We start from the raw sequence: 20,481 nt of genomic DNA on the forward strand, positions 1-20,481 counted from the left end.
TTAGTTGGATTCTTCACCGGGCCCGAAGGTGGGGTGTGTGAAGCAGTGTCTCTGGTCTTGCTTAGTACCGGAGGCGAAGGCGTGACCAAAGCCTTTTTGGGTGTTGTCGCGGGTGGGGAGGGTGGTTTGGGGGGGTAATAGTACTCACGACCCTCTGCGCCGGAGTGATGTCTTCCACATCTGAGTCGTCGGCCTCGGAAGCACTGATGAGGTCCTCTTCGGTGCGCTGCTGTCCCGGATCTTCGATGTCATCTCTGAAGATGTCGACTGGAACGGAGGTCGAGGAGTGTGCCATGTTTCTTCTGGTTCTTCAGTCCCGAATAGTCTTTTTCGATCGGAAAGACTTACAGGCCGGACAGTCTTGAGCCTCGTGTTCAGGGGAGAGGCAGAGGTTGCATACCTCATGAAGATCGGTGTGGGGGAATTTGGACCCACATCGAGGGCACTTCTTGAATGGAGTTCTTTCCATCAGCCGGGACCGGAGCTTGGGTAGGCCCCAGGCCGCCGTCGACGACTGGAACCGAAGATTTGTCGATGAGAAGGTGCATTGATTTGAGGAGATCGCGATCGAAACAATACCGCGATGTGAGGTGAGGATTCCGCTTTGATCATCGAACTGGAAATGTTCGGAACCGGAGTGCGAAGATTACATCCGAGCCCGATGGGGGAAAAAAACAATCGGAGGATGGAGCCGAAGCCCATGCGCAATACGATCCAAAGGAGGAGTCACCGACCTCGTGACTTCCAAAGACTTTCCAAGAGGAAAAACAAACTGCAAACATCCGGGCCCAACACCAGATGGCGATCCATGCAAAAGTGTGTAATCTGCAGCTGATATGCCTCGAAGAGTATTATTTTGTGAATGTGCCAAATTACCTCCAAGTATTCATCACAACATTCCGTCTAGGAATATGCCATGGGTAAGAATATGGTGACTTGCTTTTAGTTAACCAAGCTTCTTGCTGGTAGCTTTCATATACGAACACATAGGGGACAAAGTGACGGTAATAACATTTCCTATCTTCCTCCTAATGCAGTGGAGGAAAGGTGTTGTGGAAGGGTTTGGGCTGTGGCCAATATGACTGTTCTTCGTTTGTGTCTTAACATTTGATCCTGGCCAGGACCGTAGGTTGTCGCATAAGGACAGTCAGGATCCAACTGTGCTTCAGCCTCAGTGTCAAGCAATTTAGCAGGTGGTTAAAGCATAATTTTGCTGGGAGAAGTGTGCTATGGCCGCCTGATTCCCTAGCTTTATTTTTAGGTCTCGAGACTATGGGCGGTTTTATTTTTGGAAGCGGGGTGGAAGCTCCACCCATGCTGGTCATTGGCACACGTCAAAAATGCTCGCTTTTGATTGGCAGGGAGGCATGTTTGTTCCCTCCCTGTCTCCTGTTTGCCGTGCCTGCCCGGACAGGAGATGTGCACGGGCACGGCGTCTCTTTTGCTCACGACAGACATGCAGCACTTTGTTTACTATTTTCTTTACTGTGTGGGAGGTAAGATCTTCTTGTTATTTATTAACAATAATCACTCGACTGTGCTCGACGGGTGAAGCCTCTGCCCGCGGGAGAACTGGCTGTCTGTTCGAACATTTATTTAATGCCCGCGCTCTTAAATCATTAAAGAAGATTACATTTTTATGTTGTTGTAAACATCAAATGCTCCTTGCACCGCCTCGGCCGCTCTTGAGCCGGTGCTAGGGGTCTGCCTACCGGGTGATGTTTGTTCTGACTCAGGGCGTTTAATGGTGTCTTTTGATCCCCGCTTTGTCCGAGGGCTTGTGCTGTGTGGGCTGAGCTCTGCGCATGGAGTTTTTATTACTCTCTCCAGACGGGGGTCTCCGCTTTACTGGAGGAACCTGTCACTTTTCTCCGCTGATTTCGGACGCGCTGCGGACAATGACGGCGTCCAGGCCCTCAAGCCCTTGAACTGAGGCACCTCACCGAGACTGAACCTGAGTGGAGAAGCAGAGTGAGAGACTGCAGTTTTCAATAATTTGTGAGTAGACACGGCTGGGCATTGAAGCAGTCTCGCGAAGTGTCAGCTCTTTATAAAAAATAATATACACAATTTAAGGGCTACACGCATCATGTACTGCATTTCAGCGTGTCATTCTAACAACTGTATACTCGTTTCCCTGACTGTTGACATATTTTTTCTATCGCTCGGACTCTTACAATTTTACTTTTTATTTAATCCTGTTTATTTTTCGAGAAGATATGGAGTTCTTTATGGAGGGTACCAATTTAACCATTCATGTACCCCACTCCCTTTATTTGAGTGGTTGGTTGGTGGTAAAAGAGGCACACTTACTGCCAGCCTTGCTTTTCGTAAACAAGGATTATTAGTGCAAAGTATGTGTTTAAGCATTACTTGCAGGTTTTCAAAACACATAAATAAAAGTCATTGTCATTCACAATTCCAATAGCTCAAACTCTCGCAAATGAAAGACCTATTGCATTGCAAATGCTTGTTTTATGTTGAAGTAGACATGGACAGTGAGATTGTCGATGTATTGGTTGTGGACACTTTTGGTGCCCAGAGTGCTGCCACTTTACTGATGGCGAAGTCAACACAGACTCTCTTGTTGCCTAAACTCCTGTGAAGGATAATGACCCCACTGTCACTGGCAAAGTCTTAGGCAATGGTGACTTAAGTGGGCTTAATAGGGAGGCTTGCTTCCTCACTTTGGCTGGTGGTGTCGATGACATGTCCTTGGTGGCAGTCGTCAACGGGCTTACTGTCAACAGCAAACTTGTATTCTACTTTGTTTGCCAAAGAGGAAGATGGAGGCATAGTTGTGGGAGAAGGCATCTTATTCTGCTCCTAGCAATTGACTTTTTCAGAGCCGCTTCGTGTTTCTTTTCCTCAGGCTCATCTGAGGCTGATTCTTTAGGTCTAGATTTTTCCTTTGAGATCTCGCTGGTTCGGGCTTTCTTTTTTGATGCCTTTTTCTCTCCTATGAAGATGGGTATTCAGCATCCACATTTTTCTGGATCCATCTTAAAAGCTTCCCTTCATGATCAGGGAGAGTCTTGGCAGATGTTTGCAGACTTTGTAGCCCTCAGCTTTGTGTTCTGGGTAAAGTCAGTAAATACACCTTTGGCGAGATCATCTGATAAGAGCCTCATTTTCCCACAGGAATCAAGGGCTTTGAAAAGAATCCTCTTGGATTTCTCCATGGTTTTTCCTTTTTCCAGAGCATTAGTGTTCTAAATCTACACCTGCAGCCTCAGGAAAGGTGCCAAGATATCATTGCTAGTGACAGATAGACTTATTGGATTCAAAATAAAAGCAAAGCTCAGGAACTCTATTCTGTATGACGTTAGGTGTGATGACCTTGGTTCTTTAGAAGTGAAATGGATGTGCTAACAAAGTGGGCACAGTTTGGGGCTTTTCAAGCTGCCAATGCCTTGTGTTGCTATGGTAAAATTACAGAGCAACTCCCACTTCGACAACAAGAAATGATTCAAGCATATGAATCTATGAAAGGTCCAATGCTAGACATGGTGTTATTATTAATGTGGAGCTATGTTGGTTCTGCCATCCCGAAAACAAATTTGGTGGCCATGATGCCAGTGGAAAGTTGGCGGGGCAATGAAATTATGGACATGATATCCAACTAAATTTTCACTGGCATCCAATTTGTGCAAAACCATCATATTAACAATGGTGCTCTTGCACCCAAAACCGTAAAGTATGTCCGACATGACTTGGCAGAAATATCCCAGGCACCAGAAGTCTTCTAAAAGTGGTTCCTATCCCTACACTGGTGCCAATTTTACAAGAGCCATGTCACAGGGATTCTATATGGAAGGAAGTGAAGAGTGTAGGTGAGGCCTCAATGGATGGAGATCATTACACAAAAGTGCTCCGAATGGTCAAAGTTTGAGTTTTGCTGCCAGAGATATCTTTGCAGTGTCAGTAAATGATAAGGTGTGAATATTCCATTATTTAACATTTATTCACAGAAAAGCAATTTCTACAATAAGTAAAAAAGATGGGGCAACAATGAAGGAAAGAGTTGGACATGTTAAGTTACATAAAAAAATCCTTTATCTTTAACAAGGGCCCCAGTGTTAAAGAGGCCAGATTACTGGAATACAAACTACACAGGGCTCTCAGAAAGATGCACTGACTTCAAGCTGTCAAGCAGTCACAGCTCTACTTCTGCCTTACCACACCCTACTCTATAGTGCCCGTGTGGCAATGATCGCCACTTATAAATAACGAAAAGCTACAAACACAATTGATAAACATATTTATGGAATAAAGAAACAACAAAACATTGCAAATATGGAGTTATAATTCACATGGGGTCAGTAGCTCGGGGAAAAGCATGCGCTGGAGGAACGGAGACCTTACCTGCTGACCCCGAGGGAGGTGAAGTCCCTGTGATTTGCCACACGGTGGCCTCCGCGGCCAGCCGGCGGATGTAGGCATCATTCACACAGAGGAGGATGTTCTCTGGCTTGATATCGGTGTGGATGATTTTGCACTTGGTGTGAAGGTAATCCAAGCCCTGCAGCACCTGAGGAAGGCGGCAACACAGATGAGTCGAATGGAGCAGAAGTGCAGCTATTTAAAACCACTTCCAGAGAACACAGCAGCAAGATATCAATGGGGAAAAGGGACAACAGGATCACCTTCACAAAGGCCAACAACATTTTCAAATACACATTTATGGTGAAAACCATAGATCTGCCTTTCAAGGGAATGCAAAACCAAAGGCTCCAAAGTCAAGCCTGGTTGGTGGCAGGTCTTTCTTAATCTAATCAGAACAATCTCAGGTCCTTTTCTCACCAAACTGCCATGTGCGAAAGCCCCAGACAACAGATAAAACTTTAGACACTGGAAGCTGCTACCCCAATATGTATACATTTCCTACTGTGGAGCCTGATTCTGTGGCGGGGGTGTATGCTCAGCCAGGTGACACATTGGAACAAGGCTGGGGTTGATCGCATGTTGCTCAAGATCATAGTGTGCTTGCATGATAAGCTCCCAATGTGAGTTTTCAGTGTCCTGAAACCGGTCCCAGGATGCTTGCTTCCGGTCCAGGGAAGACCTGACTTGGCAGTTCAGGCTGGACTGTTCCCATGAAGCACAGGGTCAAGACTGATTGCATATAGCTGGGTCTGAACTGGGGTGGCGTATTGAGCTAAAGAACGAAGATGGATTCAACCCAGATCTGTGACTGGGGGTAAGTGTCTGAAAAGTTTCAGCGCTTCGTCCATCATCACCTTGTGTTTGCCTGGATGCCCGTCTACAAACAGAAAGAAGGGCAGGGTGCCATGGAAGCACGCTGGCAGTAGTGAAAGAATGCGCAGTGAGTGTAGATATGAAGGCGTCTGTGGACAGTTCTTCTCTTCTGCTTCATAAGGCAGACTAGTTTTGCCCGAGACTGCAGTGCTAACCCAGCCTTATTTCAATACATGGCCCCCGTTTATTCAGCCGCAATTCCTTTCCTTTTAACTCTGTGGTTCAGCTGTGCCCCTGTATTTGAGTAGGTGGTTCAGGAGTCTTCTGTGGATTCCGATGCATTTTGGTCCACTCAGAACAGCTGTCCACAGGGCTGGCAGTTTGACAAGCAGGAAGTGTCTACATCCTGCAGGAATTTGTCATCAGTAGCTGAGGCATGGCTAGAACTCAGTTGAATAAAGCCAATACAGGTACAGGCATCCACGCCTGTGGACGCATACGTTTCTAACCCTCAAAAGTGTGTGAATAACAAATGTGCCATGAAATCTTGCAGTCCTAAACTGTTTTACTAGTTTTCAGCATCAGGTTACCAGAACGGTCCCTGGGTTGAAGTCCTAGAAGCAGGCACAGATGCTCTTGTCCTGCTTCACTCATGACACTGATGTTTTCTGTAGCTCTTACGGAGATCCAGAGTTCATTTGTGATCTGGCTGATCACAGAGCTTCTCCGAACTCTGACCTTTGTTCGGTTTTCTTGGTTTGGAGGTTCCCAGCATTTTCATTACTCAGCGGATGTGAATTCAGTTCTGTTGTGTAAGGAAATGTTCTGTTTTTGATTGATTGCTGAAGGAGGAGCTGGAAGTCTGCCACGAGAAAGAGCAACAGGCCATAGCCACCCCGAGGAGCGCACGGGAGGCCCCGTCTTGTTGGCCGGCAGTCGGGAGGAGCTCCACCGCCGCCTGTTCATCGGTGCCCCGCATCTGGGAGCTGCGCTTGCCCCAGAGTCTCAGCTGGAGGCTCAAGTGGAAGATGCTGAGGGAAAATAACTTGCACATTGAGGGCATCCCGGAGGAGCCCATACTGACTTCGTCCATCTCTGGTTGGCTCAAGAGTTGGGTACCAACCTCGGAGGTGTCAGTCTGTTTCATAATAGAGAGGACACACAGAGCCCTAATCGCGAAGCCTTGTGTGGGCTCCCCGACTCGCCCTTTCAGAACGCAAGTTCTTATTAACGCCGATTGGGATGGCATCCTTCGGGTGGCACGCACGATTGGGCCTCTTGGGCATCAGTTCTCCCCAGTGATGCTTTTTCATACTATACGATAAAGGTTCCACAGCGGAGGAGATCCTTTCAAGAAGTAAGCAAGAACTGAGGGCTATGAACATCCAATACATGCTTTTTCCAGCCGCTTGAAAGTCATCTTCCAAGTCAAAACCTTGTTTTTTGATAACCCAGAGGCGGCCTGGGACTGGGCGGACGAGCTGCCCAACCCGCGCAGTAGGGGCTGACTTCATACGGGGAGAGAGAGGGAGGAGGCATAGACCCTCAGCTCCACGAGGCACCAAACTAGTTTTGAATATCGTCAACATTGTGCACTATTCAACAGAGGAGACTCGGCAAAAGAGTATCAGAGGAAGGGCATCATAATCATGAAACTGCCTAAGGCAATGAAAGAGGGGCACAGCCTTGCCCGTGCCCTGAGAAGGTCTGAGGGCTTAAAGGGGAAAGAAACAGAGCTCAAAGAGATTGGTCACAACTCGGAAGCCCATAACTTTGTGTTAAAAACATAACTGGCTTGTTTAGAATTAATCTCTTTCAATCTATCCAGTCTCAAAATGGTAACTGCAGATGCGCAGTCTGTATAGACTAAACTGTTGACTCTAAAGCCAGACCATCAGAATCTTCAATAAACCCTAACAATAAGGAATAGGATTCTGCCTTCGAACAAAGGCCTCCTGGGTGTGCACGAAGATCCTTGCTGCAGGCTGGTGGAGTTGTCCCTCCATTTCAACTCCCCGTTGGAGCCTGCACTGATCCGTCCACTCATCACTAGTTGGCGCATGTCAACGGGCCACCTTCTGAATCCCGCCGCATGACTTCCACTCTCTGCACCCTCATTGGAGCTGTATTACTACCTCTCAGACACACACAAGGATGCTCAGTTGCTGTTGAGGCTTGGACGGCCACACTATCCACCCAAGAACCACCAACAATGGCACTTACGACCCTCCCACCAAACCTGCCAATACCCTGGGGGTAAACACCCCAAGCACACGTTCAAGGGTTAGCACTTCTAAAAGCTGCTAGTAGATGACTGAATCGCCTCTGGGTTCGAGGAGATCTCAAGTTGAGCCATGATTTCACAAGCTGCCTTCACACACCACTGGTTTAGTTTATGAACAATAATGAAGATCTCATCAAGAGAACAGGTATTTTAGGGAAACAGCCCGCCTCATCTTTACCTGCCGGATGATGCTCTTTACACAGGGCAGCGGCAGCCCTTGGTAGTTGGAGCGAATGATCCATTTCAGCAGCTGGTGTCCGAGCACCTCCAGAACCATGCACACATGTGACACAACAGTCAAGGTGATTTCTGCTCAATGATCGGGACAGACAAAAAGGCAGCACAATTACAATAGAGGAAGAACAATTTACTGACCGGTAACTATGGATCCTCAATCCTTGGGGCACATGTACATCATGACCCTACATCGCCACACTGCCAATGTAAACTTGATACGGCTGTGTCACTTAAATATGAACTAAACAGAAGCACTTACATACACTCCCACTCATTTTCTTTATATTTCAAACCTCAGTGGCCTTTTCTTACAACCCAACAGTTTGCGCTATCAACTCCTTATCATATCCACTGCAATGACGTATTCCTGCCGCAAACTTTGGCTTTTGCCTGCTATAGAAATCAGTCAGATTTCTCCATTTTCCAAATGTCTCAATGCAGTGAAATCAAGACAATGACTTCATGATTATGCACCTCCAAGGTCTTTTTCTCGCGTCATCACAAGTGGTCAGGACAGACTAGACCACAGATAGCACTGAAAAAAAGTTTACCCAGTACATGGTGGATCTGTGAAGACAACCAGAGTGAGAACCCCTCCTTGCACAGAAGCCTGTCCAATACCAGTGTTTTACTTTGACTACAAAGTATGTTTAGCGTACGACATATGCTTAATGAGAGTGTGGCTAGGTGAGTTTTGTAAAAGAGGAGTGAAAGCAAGAACAAGGAGTTTCAGAATAATATGAAGTTAATTTCTCTACACTTTCGTACTCTGGCCTCTAAACTCACAACTGATTAGGAACCGGATTCCACAGCCCCAGTTACGGCAAGAGCGTGTGGAGGGAAAGCACAGGCCAGACAAGGAAACAGACTCCAGAAAACAGTCTGGCCAACAGCTGCATGCGTAAGGAAAGACACACCCAATTAGTAACATCTAAAAGGTTATGCAGGGTAGCCCAAGAAGCCGCTTGACTCCCGACAAAGCTCTGCAACTGGATCAATCCTCTGAAAAGCCGCTGCAGACTCCGCTCTGAAGGGATGAGCATGAAGCCGAGTCGACTGAACTCTTCTTGTGTCATAAGCCCTAGATGAACAGAAGCAGCTTTTGCAGCCTTGATGCCTGGGATACGACCAGCCTCGAGTCAGCCAAAAACCATGAGATTCAGGTTGCAAGACCAGGAGAAGTATTTCCCGGTTAACATTGAATTCCGACAACATTTCAGGGTTTTCTTTTTTTCTTCAAAAACTTTTTATTGAAGTTTTCCTGAGCATCATAGGAATACAAACATGGCAAGTACAATTCCCACTGCGGGGTTTTTAAAGCTCATTATTTTTTATTGAAAACCAAATTCAAATCTTTTGAAGAAAGATCTTGCTATCCACCGATTCTTCTTGCTGAAGCAATAGTGACTTAGAGGAACTTTTTCAGTTGACGTTGGTTGGGGACCCAGATTATGTAGGATACAGGGGGTCAGCTAAAAGTCTTCCATGACATTCGGATGTGAATTTGCTTTCATGAGCCTGACTGTGAGGTAAGGACAAATAGCTTTTTTTTCTTTCCTGAAGTGAACGGTTACCACTGCCTAATGTTTGGGAAAGTAAAGAGGCACAAACTTTAGGGCGGAGGGAACAGCTTTTTCATGGGAGTGAAGAATGTTAACTGTAGGAAAGTTCTCCTTTATGACACAGTCACCCCCACTTTTTGTCTGGTATCTGATCAATTTTGAGAGAAGTGCACTGGGTTTCTGCTATCTAGGTCTAAGTGTAGACCAGCCTGCCACCACAGACCTGAATGTGAGAGCCTGAACTCTCTGAGGGCAGAAACAAGGCCTGCTACGTCCAGAGGTGCTTTCACCTCCTGCAAGCAGGATGGCCAAGTGATCAGCATATCAAGGCAGGCGTCTTCAAAGGCCTCTGCCGCCTTTGATATGTGACCCAAGGCATCCCCAGACAGGGTAAATCCCCCACTCCCTGCCCTGGGCCCATCTGGCATCAGGAAAGGCGGGAAAATTAGCTATTCACGATATGTGTCCCCCACACCCCAACCTTAGGCTGGGTCCACCCCTAAGTTGGGCTACCAGATGTAAACACAAAATTTAGAATTCCACTATCTTGGTTTTGGCAGAATTAGGCTCTCTGGATCACGATTATGCCCACTGCCCAAGCGTAGTGGTCATATAGAGGGTGTAACCACCCTAAAGGTAAGTAGCCAATTGGCTACTACCTATCACTCCCCTTAATGCCCCTAAATTGAGTATTTATGAGGCACCCCTGATGCCAGGAACTGAGATTCAACAGATCTAGAAAAAGAGAACAAAGAAGAGCTGCAAGAAAAACGAGAACTGAAGACTTGCTGTGGACTTTTGGCGCCAAACTCTGCCTGCACCATTCTCGACAATCGTGAACAGCAACTCGTCCTGCAGCTGAGCATCTTCCAGGAACCACGGAAGACTGTCAAAACTTTACAAATTGCCAGCAATCTCCCTTGGAGTAGAGGAGCTACTCCCTTCCAGTCTGCAGGCATCAAAGAAGCAAAGTCCGGTTCACCGTGTTGCCACTCCCCGGCCAGCCAGATACAGCAGCGCCCCAGGAAGAGGTACCTGTGCTCCTGAAGGTCAGATCTGTCCCCCCACCATGTAAGAGGACACCAGGCTGACCGGAGCCACACAGTACCAATACCCGAGGTACCAGACCCCTTGCAGCAAACAGAGCCCATGAGACTCCAATCTGGACTCTCACTACATCGAGACTGAACAGCCGTTGTGGGACGTCAGCACTGCAGAGACCCACCTCCAGATTGGCCCAGCTGTCCTGAATTTGCACCCTCACCCGGTGAGACAGACAATCGCAAGGCCATAGGATGCACAGAGCCCAGCCGACCTATCCACTCTGCACCCAAACATCCCAGCCAGGGTACCGATGAATCGGCTGTGCCCCCTTGTTCCCAGGACCCTTGTGATCCAAGCCCCCTGTTGGGAGCTCCTGGATTTGTCCCCAAGTACCCCTCTGCAGCCTGTTTTTAGGTGCCTGCCCCCTTCCTTCCACCAGCGTAGCACGCAAAGAAACCAACCCGACCAGCACCTTTGGACCTGGACGTCACAGGGCAGGTAACGAGTAACTTTTGGTGCTACTTTAGACCATGGCCGTCTACTATCCTAAATCCTGAAGGAAACCCTATGAAACCGACCGTAAACAACTGTATGCAACATATGCCTTTTCTCCCACAGGGAACCATTGCTGCGTAAAGATGCATTTAAGTGAACTGTTTACTTACCTATGAAATTCAATATTAAAAAAAGTACTTACCAGATAACGAAGTTCTTGGTATTAAAATTCATATAAAAATAGGACTTATTTTTCTAAATTGCCAGCTTCTGCATTTAACTTGCGCATCTATCGCACACACAGTTGCCAAGCTGAAAATGAATACAGGTCTGTTTAAAGAAAGCCAGCACTCATATTCTCTCCTTCACTCACTTGCCTAGAGATATGTACCTTTTTTCTCACTAGAGAGTAGCAGAAATAAATACCTTTGTTCCATTCATGCTTGGAAACTTTCTCCAAAACTTGCCTTTTTGGCAGAGTGTGCCCCTTCAGAAGCAGCCGGTCCCAGTACAGATTTCTGTTTGTTCTTGCATGTCAAACATTCTGATAATCCGTTCCGAAGGCTACACGTATATAACGTCCCGCATTTATGTGCCTTACATTGTGCCCTACCTACCTGGAAGATGCAGTGAGGTGCTACAGTCCAGTTGGAGGTTTGGTGGTGAGGACAGAGAAGCAGTTTTTTTTTAACAAGAAGTTTGCAAAGTAATCCTAAAGGCTGGTTCCCTGGTTTCCTCCTTCCCAGCCCCAAGTTTGTACTGTAAACAGGGCTTTGCCGCTGTGTCAGTCAGTGAAGTGCCGGAGTCTGTGAGGCTAATGCTGGGCAAAAGTTTCCCTGTTCCTCGTCTCAAAGCCAATGATACAGACGCGAGTCCCCTAGGCCTTTGGACTCCCTTCAATGACTTTCTGTGGATATCCAGATCCTTGCAATCTGTTCATACGAGCTAATCTAGCTCCAGTTTCCCCTGGGTGGATTGAGGCATTATCTTTGCAGCACATAAAACTTTACAAAAAGTAAATAAAAACACAGACTAAATTCTGTTAATGCAGAAAGAGTGTCTGGAGCTCCACAGTCCAGACACGGTATTTGTTTTTGATTGTTTTTTTGCTAATTGTCATCTGGATTGGTCTGGGGTGCATTGGATTGAGTGGGGCGAATTGCTGTCGGGTGAGGTGTGCGGGATTGGCTTGGAGTGGAGTGGATTGGGGTGCACTGCACGATCAAGTGTTAAAGCATCATTCCAGAAATTACACATAAGTAAGAAACAATGTTGCTTTGCAAGAAGATAATTCTCATCTTTTTAAAACAGCGTCCACGAGCAAAAACAAAAGAAAACAAGAGTGCAAAGTGAGAAAAGATGAATTGGCAAAACAAAGTGAACTATAGAAAATAAATGTTTGCAATTTTGTTTGTCCTGCTGGGCACATTTTTGCAAGTCACACGCCTTCTGTTTGCAGGGCACTAAAAGATAAACAGAACAAAACAGTACCTCGGTGACGTCGGGAGCAGCAGATTGGCACTGATGAAGTTGAATCAATCAGTGCTTGGTCTCTGCTCCAAAAAGAGGAACAGTAATGATATTAGGCCTGGCTTGAAGAATTTTGAGGCTGTAAGGAAGAGTGCCACGCAAGCCAACAAACGGTAAACAAAGGTTGGGCTCCAAGTCCTTTTGTGACCAACAGTGTCTTGTAAGAGAGACGCATGCACTAGTGCATGCTTTCGCAGGCTCGACCCTAAAAAGGAACAAGGAGTCTCCTGAAGTGAAGGCCGCACCTCCCTAAAGTCCTTGCAATCAAACTTTTCTTCTTGTCTCTACCTGTTCAATACATTTACTTGGGTGGAAGCAGCTGAAGAGGTACACATACAGAAACAAGCATTGGCAAAGCCAATAGGTCTCGCCTTTGGGATCTATTGCCTTTGGCAATTGCTTGTGGTGGGATGTGCAGCATTGGGAGACACACTGGGCAGCATTTTTTAAATAAAAAAAAGGCACTGACAAAGACAATAGTTCACGCATAGGCAAGACATATTGGCTTTGCCAATGCCTGCTGTAAATAGTGAGCCTGACCCTTATAGTATTGACCTAGAAGGGTGAAAATACTGCTGGACTTGCCATATTTAAAGCAATGTCTTGTAGGTTGCGTGCCGATTTAAGCAACAGATGCATTTACCCACTGAGTTATCATACAGCTGCACTCCCTTTAGAAAATAAAGAAATGTGTGCTTCTGATGTGATCAGTCCACGCTTGGCTGTGTTCTACAGGGACCCAAGTGTGACTCATAAAAAGCTTGTAGACCTTCGCTGCCACCAGCAGTTGTTTCTCGCCGACAAGTAAACACAACCCTCTCTAGGAACATGAACAACATCATCAATCAAATGGGCAGCGGTGCATGCTTATGGTGTCTGCCAACAAGTGTCTACAAATGCTGATTCCACACTCCAGGAAAGGTTGCTGGTGAGCAGAGGTCTGAGGAACCAGCTACGAGCAAAAGACAAAGGAAATAAAAGCATCGAATAAATATTACCACATTCTTCATTTTGTTAAAACAATGAATGGTTTGAAATGAAAAATCTACAAAAGCAAGAACTTAGTATGCATGTCATTTTTCAGACTAGGATACAGTAAATGACGACAAGCTGAAGGCGTCATTTAGAGCCCCCAAGTGAGAGCCTTGAGCTTGGAAACGAGATGCAGACGGATCAAGCCTCTGCCTCTACCCAACTTTGAATGTAACCAATCACAGACCAAATGGGGGTTCACCCTACCCAGAGAGACGTGCGGGCCACACTCCTGTGAATGAACAACCTGAATTATAATAATAGCAGCCACATTGACACAACACGGTGTCGGGTAAGCAGTGTACGGCAGAACTGGAGGTCCGTACCTTGGCACCAAGTGCCAGCGCACAACCTAGCAACTCTGAAATAAAACTGGAGAAGCATTTGGGGTCTGTCCGCGCCCTGGCATCGCTCACCCAGTATAATTAATGTGCACGGGGGGGATGCCCCGGGAATCTGACGCAGTTGCAAGTAATGTGTGGTCTAGGCTACCGGGATTCACTGTTCCACAAGAGGGTTTTATCTGGCGAAGGAGGTGCACGTTGTAATAAAACAGTTGTGCCAGCACTGTGAACAAGCATCTGGGACGCCTTTGTAGCGCCTACCACTCTCTTGGAAATATGCACTGTTAGGATCTTCAACATAAAGCCTTTTCCGGTGCCCACAGCTGGGTCTCGAGAGACAGGCCGAGTGAGGCTTAAAAACATCAAACAACTCCGACTCGGTGAACGCGTCTGTGCAAAGATTGGAGTGGTGCTGATTCCCAGGAGCTGGGCAGTTCTAAACACGGATGACAAAGAATTGTGGGACATCAAAGGCCAGTGAGGGTTTAAAGCAGTGATAGGGGAGGGGGTCATTTGTGGACGGAGCAAGCATAGACAAGAGGGAGGAGGTGGCGGAAAACACACACACTGCCTATCTTGCCCTTTCCGACGTAAATAAATATTTCAATATAAAGGAGAAGCACAATATCTTTTTAGGCTGAAAAACATAAAACCGCTCCAACTCTGATGAACATGTCCGCAGAGAAACTCGGAACAGATCCCAGGGACTGGTAAGTTCGAAATACTGATGACAAAGAATCGCGAGACATCAAAGGCCGAAGGGGGTTAAAAGCAGTGATGGGGAGGGAAAGATTTATGGATGGAGCAAGCGTTGATGGGAGGGAGAAGGTGGGGTAAAAGCTTTTAAACGTCCACACTCGCTAGCTTGCCCTTTTCCAACGTAAATCAATATTTAAATATAAAGGAGAAGCTATAAGAGGTTATTGTCTTTTAGCTGCCACAAACACACAAGGGGAAACGCCTGCTGTTCAAATGCCACAAAAGCATGAGGAACAAAAAAAAAAAAAAAATAATGAAGCTTGCATAAACACAAGCAGGAAACAAAGGAAAATAAATTGCCCCCCAAAAATAACACATAAGCCTCAAAGTGCACAGATACCAGTAATTAGGTGGTGCTCCATGGGAGGAAAAAAAGCACAAAAATGAGGGACAAAGAACCAAGATTAACCACTAGCAAGCAAGCCTTTTTAAAGGACAATCGAAGGAACAAATAAAAAGGCAATAGGCAGGGTGTAAGCCCACAAAGTGTACGCAACATGTCTCGAAGAGACGGCAAAAGCACTGCCGAGGCTCAACCTAAAAAGAACTGGGGCTAGTAAGTGTACTCACCTCATCTTCTTAGGTGACTGTAGTTCTAAGAAAGTGATCAAGCTAGAGGATAGGTTATTAACTGAATATATGCACAAAAGAGCCACTTCCTTCACCTATCGTAAGTTAGTAAACAACTTGCCTGACCCCACATTGGCGGTTAGACAGAAATGGGCTGCAGATTTGGGAGCATTGGATGATGCAGAGTGGCAAGAGGCACTGTCGTCTCCTCGGGAAGTTGCAATACCGGCGCGCTTGCGGTTGATACAACTCAAAGTACTTCACCGCACGTACTACACCAGAGTGACCCTCTTCAAAATAGGGATGGCTGTACATCAATTCGGTCTGCGGGACTGTGGGGAGGAGGGTACTTTCTACCATACTGTGTGGGAATGTCCAAAGATTAGGGCGTACTGGGTCAAGATAATGAGGACAGTGTCTCAAACAGTAGAGGAATAGTTGATTCCAGAGCCGAAACGGTGCTTATTAAATATTTGGGAACCAAGTGATCTAACCCACCTGACACAGGACTGGGTAACACTAGGAATCATGTTTGGTAAAAGGAATATTGCGAGGAGGTGGGGATCAGGTGAGTCTCCCACGTTGCAGGAATGGTGTAGGGATCTGGATGAAGCTATGGTGGCGGAAAGGGCGGTGTATGTGCATCAGGGATGTCCTCAAAAATGGGAAAGAATCTGGGGAAAATGGAAAAAATTCAGAGGGTATATATGCGAACCACCAAGACTGGGGGTGACTCAAGTGTCCGATTAAGAGTATGGGGTGGAAAGTGTGGGGGGTTGTTGTAGTGTAATGTCGCGGTGGATTCTCCTGAAGTCATGTATAACTGTTTCATTGACAATGTTAGAGAAGGATTGGTGCAGATGGAGACTAACTGTATGTAGGCCATGTGTTTGTCATGCTTACTGTTTCCAATCAAAAAAAATAAAAAAAGAAAGTGATCAAGGTTCAAGGCAGAGCCCTCCAAAGAGGTGTGGAGCTTGTCCCTGCCACTCCCCTAGATAGAGGGAGTGGGTCAGACTTCTAGAGCTCAACATCAGATGACAACTTGCTTACTGATCACCACAATGAGGTACCACAGCTTCTGGACCCACAAGGGTTTGAGTCACATACAGGGCACTAGAATTTCTTGGCCAGGAGACAGATCTGCAATGACTAAGCCTTATGAAAAGGGGCTGATGGCTCAGAGGTGATGAAACCTAGCTTTGAGGAGGGTCATCCATCCCCAGGACATTTCCTCCTTAACCAAATCTGTGTACTAGATAACACAAGTGTGTACACTAGTAAGCATCACAAATATGTACACTAGGCAACACAAATATGTACACCAGAAAAACACAAAAATGTACACCAGGCAACACAAATATGCACACTAGGCAACACAAAATGCACACTAGCTAAAACAAATATCTACAATAGGCAAGACATATCTAGACTAGGCGATACAAATATGTAAACAAGGAAACACCAGCAGGCAACACAAATATGTACACTAGAAACATAAGCATCCATACTAGGCAACACAAATGTCTCCACTAAGCAACACAAATATATTCACTAAGCAACAGAAACATGTACACTAGGCAACACAAATACCTACACTAAGCAACACAAAAATATTCACTAAGCAACACAAACATGTACACTACGCAACACAAATATCTACACTAAGCAAGACAACATCTCCACTAGACTGCAGGAATATATGTACGTGGCAACCTTCTCTTTAGCATGGGCTCCTCATGTAGTATGAAAGGCACTGAGGATGGGGGCATAGTTTGCAACAGAGAAATTAAGGGCATTATAAAGGTAGTCCACTCTCCAGGATGACGATTCCATTATATCATTCAAGACAGCAAACTGGTGGCCCCACAAACTACAAGCTGGGATAATATTTAATGGAAATGAACAAAAAATGAAAGCTTTGCTGCACAAATGTGCCAGACAACTAGCATTCGAGGAAACAGAAAATACAATCTCTACTGATGTCGAAAACACTGCAGTGTCTCCATCAAAAACGGCAACGGAGAATACCAGCTGAATCGCAGTGCTATCTGAAGCCAGGTACAGGGGAGATGTGCCATTTTACCAGGGAAGAGCTTAAAGAATCTCTTTTCACTATGGGCCACCTCACATTTAGACAGGATTCAATTGGCAAGGTTTTGCTGTAAGGTTTTGCAAATTAACGCATTCTACAAATCAGTGTTCCCTTTCTCCTACTTTTTGAAACACCTTTGTTTATAAAGGGAGTGAAAGATACGCGCATTCTTCTGAATGAGCACAAATAGGACTTTTAAATAAGAGTTTACAAATAGAAAGGATATGAACTCCATTCACTCCAGAGATTTTGAAGTCGTCTATCAGCTGCACGATTGTCTCGCGCTTTGGGTCGCTGGGGTCACTGTCCCGCACCTGCGAGGAGGGAGGAAACATTGTAAACCGTGATGAGGTTACGGCAGAAAATCATTCGCTCAAGGCACAGTGTCTGGTAGAGGCTGCGACACACAGTGAATCCAGAAGTGAAGAGGGCTTCTTTTCTTAATTCAGGAACTGTCAGTGAAAAGAGAAAGAATGCTTCTAAGAGGAGAGCTCATTGTAAGGTGACTTATTCTGGTGGATGGAAACTTTCTAAGGTTAACGATCTGTGCAAAATCTCTTGCAGACAAATCACATTTACAATTGAACAACACAGACTTCCTTCATAGCCCCGGAGCTCTTGTAAGTAGCACATGAGAAGAGAGTCTGAATGGGAGATCTGGAACCACAAGCGTCTACACCTCGCGACCGATGAGCTGGTGCAAAGGGCCCAATGCACGCCCAGGCACACGCAGGACTCACACATTTCAGCAGCTTGATCTCATCTATGGCTGTCTCTGTATAGTGAACGGCACTCTTCACCACCTTCAGGGCCACAAAACGCTTCCTCCTGGAAAACCAACAACAGATATGAGAGGTCAGGTTTAGGACAGCTTTAAGTGACCTCTGGAGAAACTCTTGTAGTATAAAACCCAGGACACCCCACACGGCAAGCTAAACATTGCCCGAAAGAGAAACTCCAGCTTAATGGTACTTGTAGAGACAAAAATATACAAAGTATTGAAGAATCACACACAAGCTCAGAGAAATCTGAAGACCAATGCACACATGCTCAAGCATAAATTCATAAATACTGAGACACAGGGCAATATTAAGTGTCCTGACTAGGGGTGGGCAGAAAACTCCGCTCCGCCAGCATAGCGGATAAAGCCATCAACCCCTACTCCCCAGCCCGGTCGCTGCTTCTAAAAGCAGCCAGGCAGGGGAGAGCCTCCTGGGCCCCGGTGGACAAACTTCTCCAGCGCCCAGACCCTCGGCTGGCTTGCAGGACGGAGGACTCCCGCACCTCGGGGCCCACCGGACGAAGCATGAGCCCCAGGCCCGGTCCCAGCTTCCGAACCCTAGCCAGGCTGGGGAGAGCCTCCCCAGGCCCCGGTGGGCACCCTTCCCCAGCGCCTGGACCCTCGGCTGGCTTGCAGGACACGGGGGGCTCCCGCGGAACCCAGAGCCCGCCAGACGGAGCATGAGCCCAGGGCCCGGTCCCAGCTTCCGAACCCTAGCCAGACCGGGGAGAACCTCCCCGGGCCCCGGTGGGCACCCTTCCCCAGCGCCTGGACCCTCGGCTGGCTTGCAGGACGGGGGCCTCCCGCACCCCGGGGCCCGCCGGAGGGAGCATGAACCCCGGGCCCGGTCCCAGCTTCCGAACCCTAGCGAGGCCGGGGAGAGCCTCCCCGGGCCCCGGCGAGCACTCTTCCCCAGCGCCTGGACCCTCGGCTGGCTTGCAGGACAGGGGGCACTACCGCACACCGGAGCCCGCCGGACGAAGCATGAGCCCCAGGCCCGTTTCCAGCTTCCGAACCCTAGCCAGAAAAGGGAGAGCCTCCCCGGGCCCCAGTGGGCACCCTTCCCCAGCGCCCGGACCTTCGGCTGGCTTGCAGGACGGGGGGCTCCCGCACCCCGGGGCCCGCCGGACAGAGCATGAACCCTGGACCCGGTCCCAGCATCCAAACCCTAGCCAGGCCGGGGAGAGCCTCCCCGGGCCCCGGTGAACCCCTGTCCCCAGCGCCCGGACCGTCGGCTGGCTTGCAGGACCAAAGGCTCCCGCACCCCAGGGCCCGCCGGACAGAGCACAAGCCCCGGGCCCAGTCCTAGCTTCCGAACCCTAGTCAGGCCGGGGAGATCCTCACTGGTGGACCCCCGTCCCCAGCACTCCGACCCTCGGCTGGCTTGCAGGACGGAGGGCTCCCGCAACCTGGGAGGGAGCATGAGCCCCAGTCCCGGTCCCAGCTTCCGAACCCTAGCCAGGCTGGGGGTAGCCTTCCCGCGCCCTGACGGGATGCCCGGACCATCGGCTGGCTTGCAGGATGCGGGGATCCCACACCCCGGGGCCTGCCGGATGGAGCTCAAGCCCCAGGCCCGGACCCAGCTTCAGAACCCTAGCCAGGCTGGGGGGAGCCTTCCCGCGCCCTGACGGGATGCCCGGACCATCGGCTGGCTTGCAGGATGCGGGGATCCCACACCCCGGGGCCTGCCGGATGGAGCTCAAGCCCCAGGCCCGGACCCAGCTTCAGAACCCTAGCCAGGCTGGGGAGAGCCTCCCCGGGCCCCGGTGGGCCCCAGTCCCCAGCGCCCGGACCCTCGGCTGGCTTGCAGGATGGGGGGCTCCCGCACCCCAAGGCCTGCCGGACGGAGCTCAAGCCCCAGGCCCGGTCCCAGCTTCCGAACCCTAGCCAGGCCAGGGAGAGCTGCCCCGGGGGACCCCCCGGTCCCCAGCACCCAGACCCTTGGCTGGAACCAAGGAGGGTTAAGCCCAGGCCACGTCCTCGCCCGACGGCCTGCCCGGGGAGCCTATCTTTCTCAACTATTAAGCTCCACATAGTGGGGGCTTACAGAACAAAAGTTGGAGTTAGTCCGGCCAGCCGACAGGCCGGCCATCTTGTCACCCAGCCCGCAGGGCCATCTGGTCACCCGGCCCGCAGGGCCATCTGGTCGCTCAGCCAGGCGATCAGATGGCCCAGGACGACCCAGTGCCCAGATGGCCTGGGAAGGTGCCGTACCCAGTCGCCCTTGCAGTCCGGCGAGGGGTGGCCAGGCACACTGAGGCAGCCACTCGGGAGGCTCCTTCCCCGGGGCTGCTGCTCGGCTCCCTGCCCGACTGGGGCAGTGGGAATGAGAGGCCCGGCCGGCCAGGCCATCTGGTTACCCTGCCGACCCACATGGGATGGTGGTCCCCATTCCTGCACCCCGGTGGGGCAGGGACGGGAGGGGGAGGCCCCTGTGCCGGAGGGCATGTGGTGGAGGCAGCCTCCCGCAGGCCCACGTTACACCCTCCGCGTCCCTCCCGCCGACCCGGCGGCAGAGGGACCCACCCCTGGGTGTGGTGGAGGAAGGC

At 48.8% G+C, this 20,481-nt stretch overlaps 1 protein-coding gene across 4 annotated transcripts in view; it reads right to left on the bottom strand.

The window, feature by feature from the left end:
- Window positions 1-20,481, bottom strand: part of SRPK3 (SRSF protein kinase 3) — a 192,186-nt gene that overhangs the window by 84,200 nt on the left and 87,505 nt on the right. For 3 of the 4 annotated variants that reach the window (XM_085629782.1, XM_085629783.1, XM_085629781.1), the window contains 4 exons: window positions 17,892-17,979; window positions 17,376-17,465; window positions 7,662-7,766; window positions 4,366-4,531 (listed from right to left, as the gene is read on the bottom strand). In XM_085629782.1, the coding sequence (XP_085485908.1) occupies window positions 4,366-4,531; window positions 7,662-7,766; window positions 17,376-17,465; window positions 17,892-17,979 (449 nt within the window). Of the gene's footprint in view, window positions 1-4,365; window positions 4,532-7,661; window positions 7,769-17,375; window positions 17,466-17,891; window positions 17,980-20,481 lie in introns of all 4 variants that reach the window. The other variant, XM_085629785.1, reaches the window with a different exon arrangement.

The sequence above is a fragment of the Triturus cristatus genome, chromosome 10 (assembly GCF_964204655.1).
Source record: "Triturus cristatus chromosome 10, aTriCri1.1, whole genome shotgun sequence".
NCBI classification, from domain to species: Eukaryota; Metazoa; Chordata; class Amphibia; order Caudata; family Salamandridae; genus Triturus; species Triturus cristatus.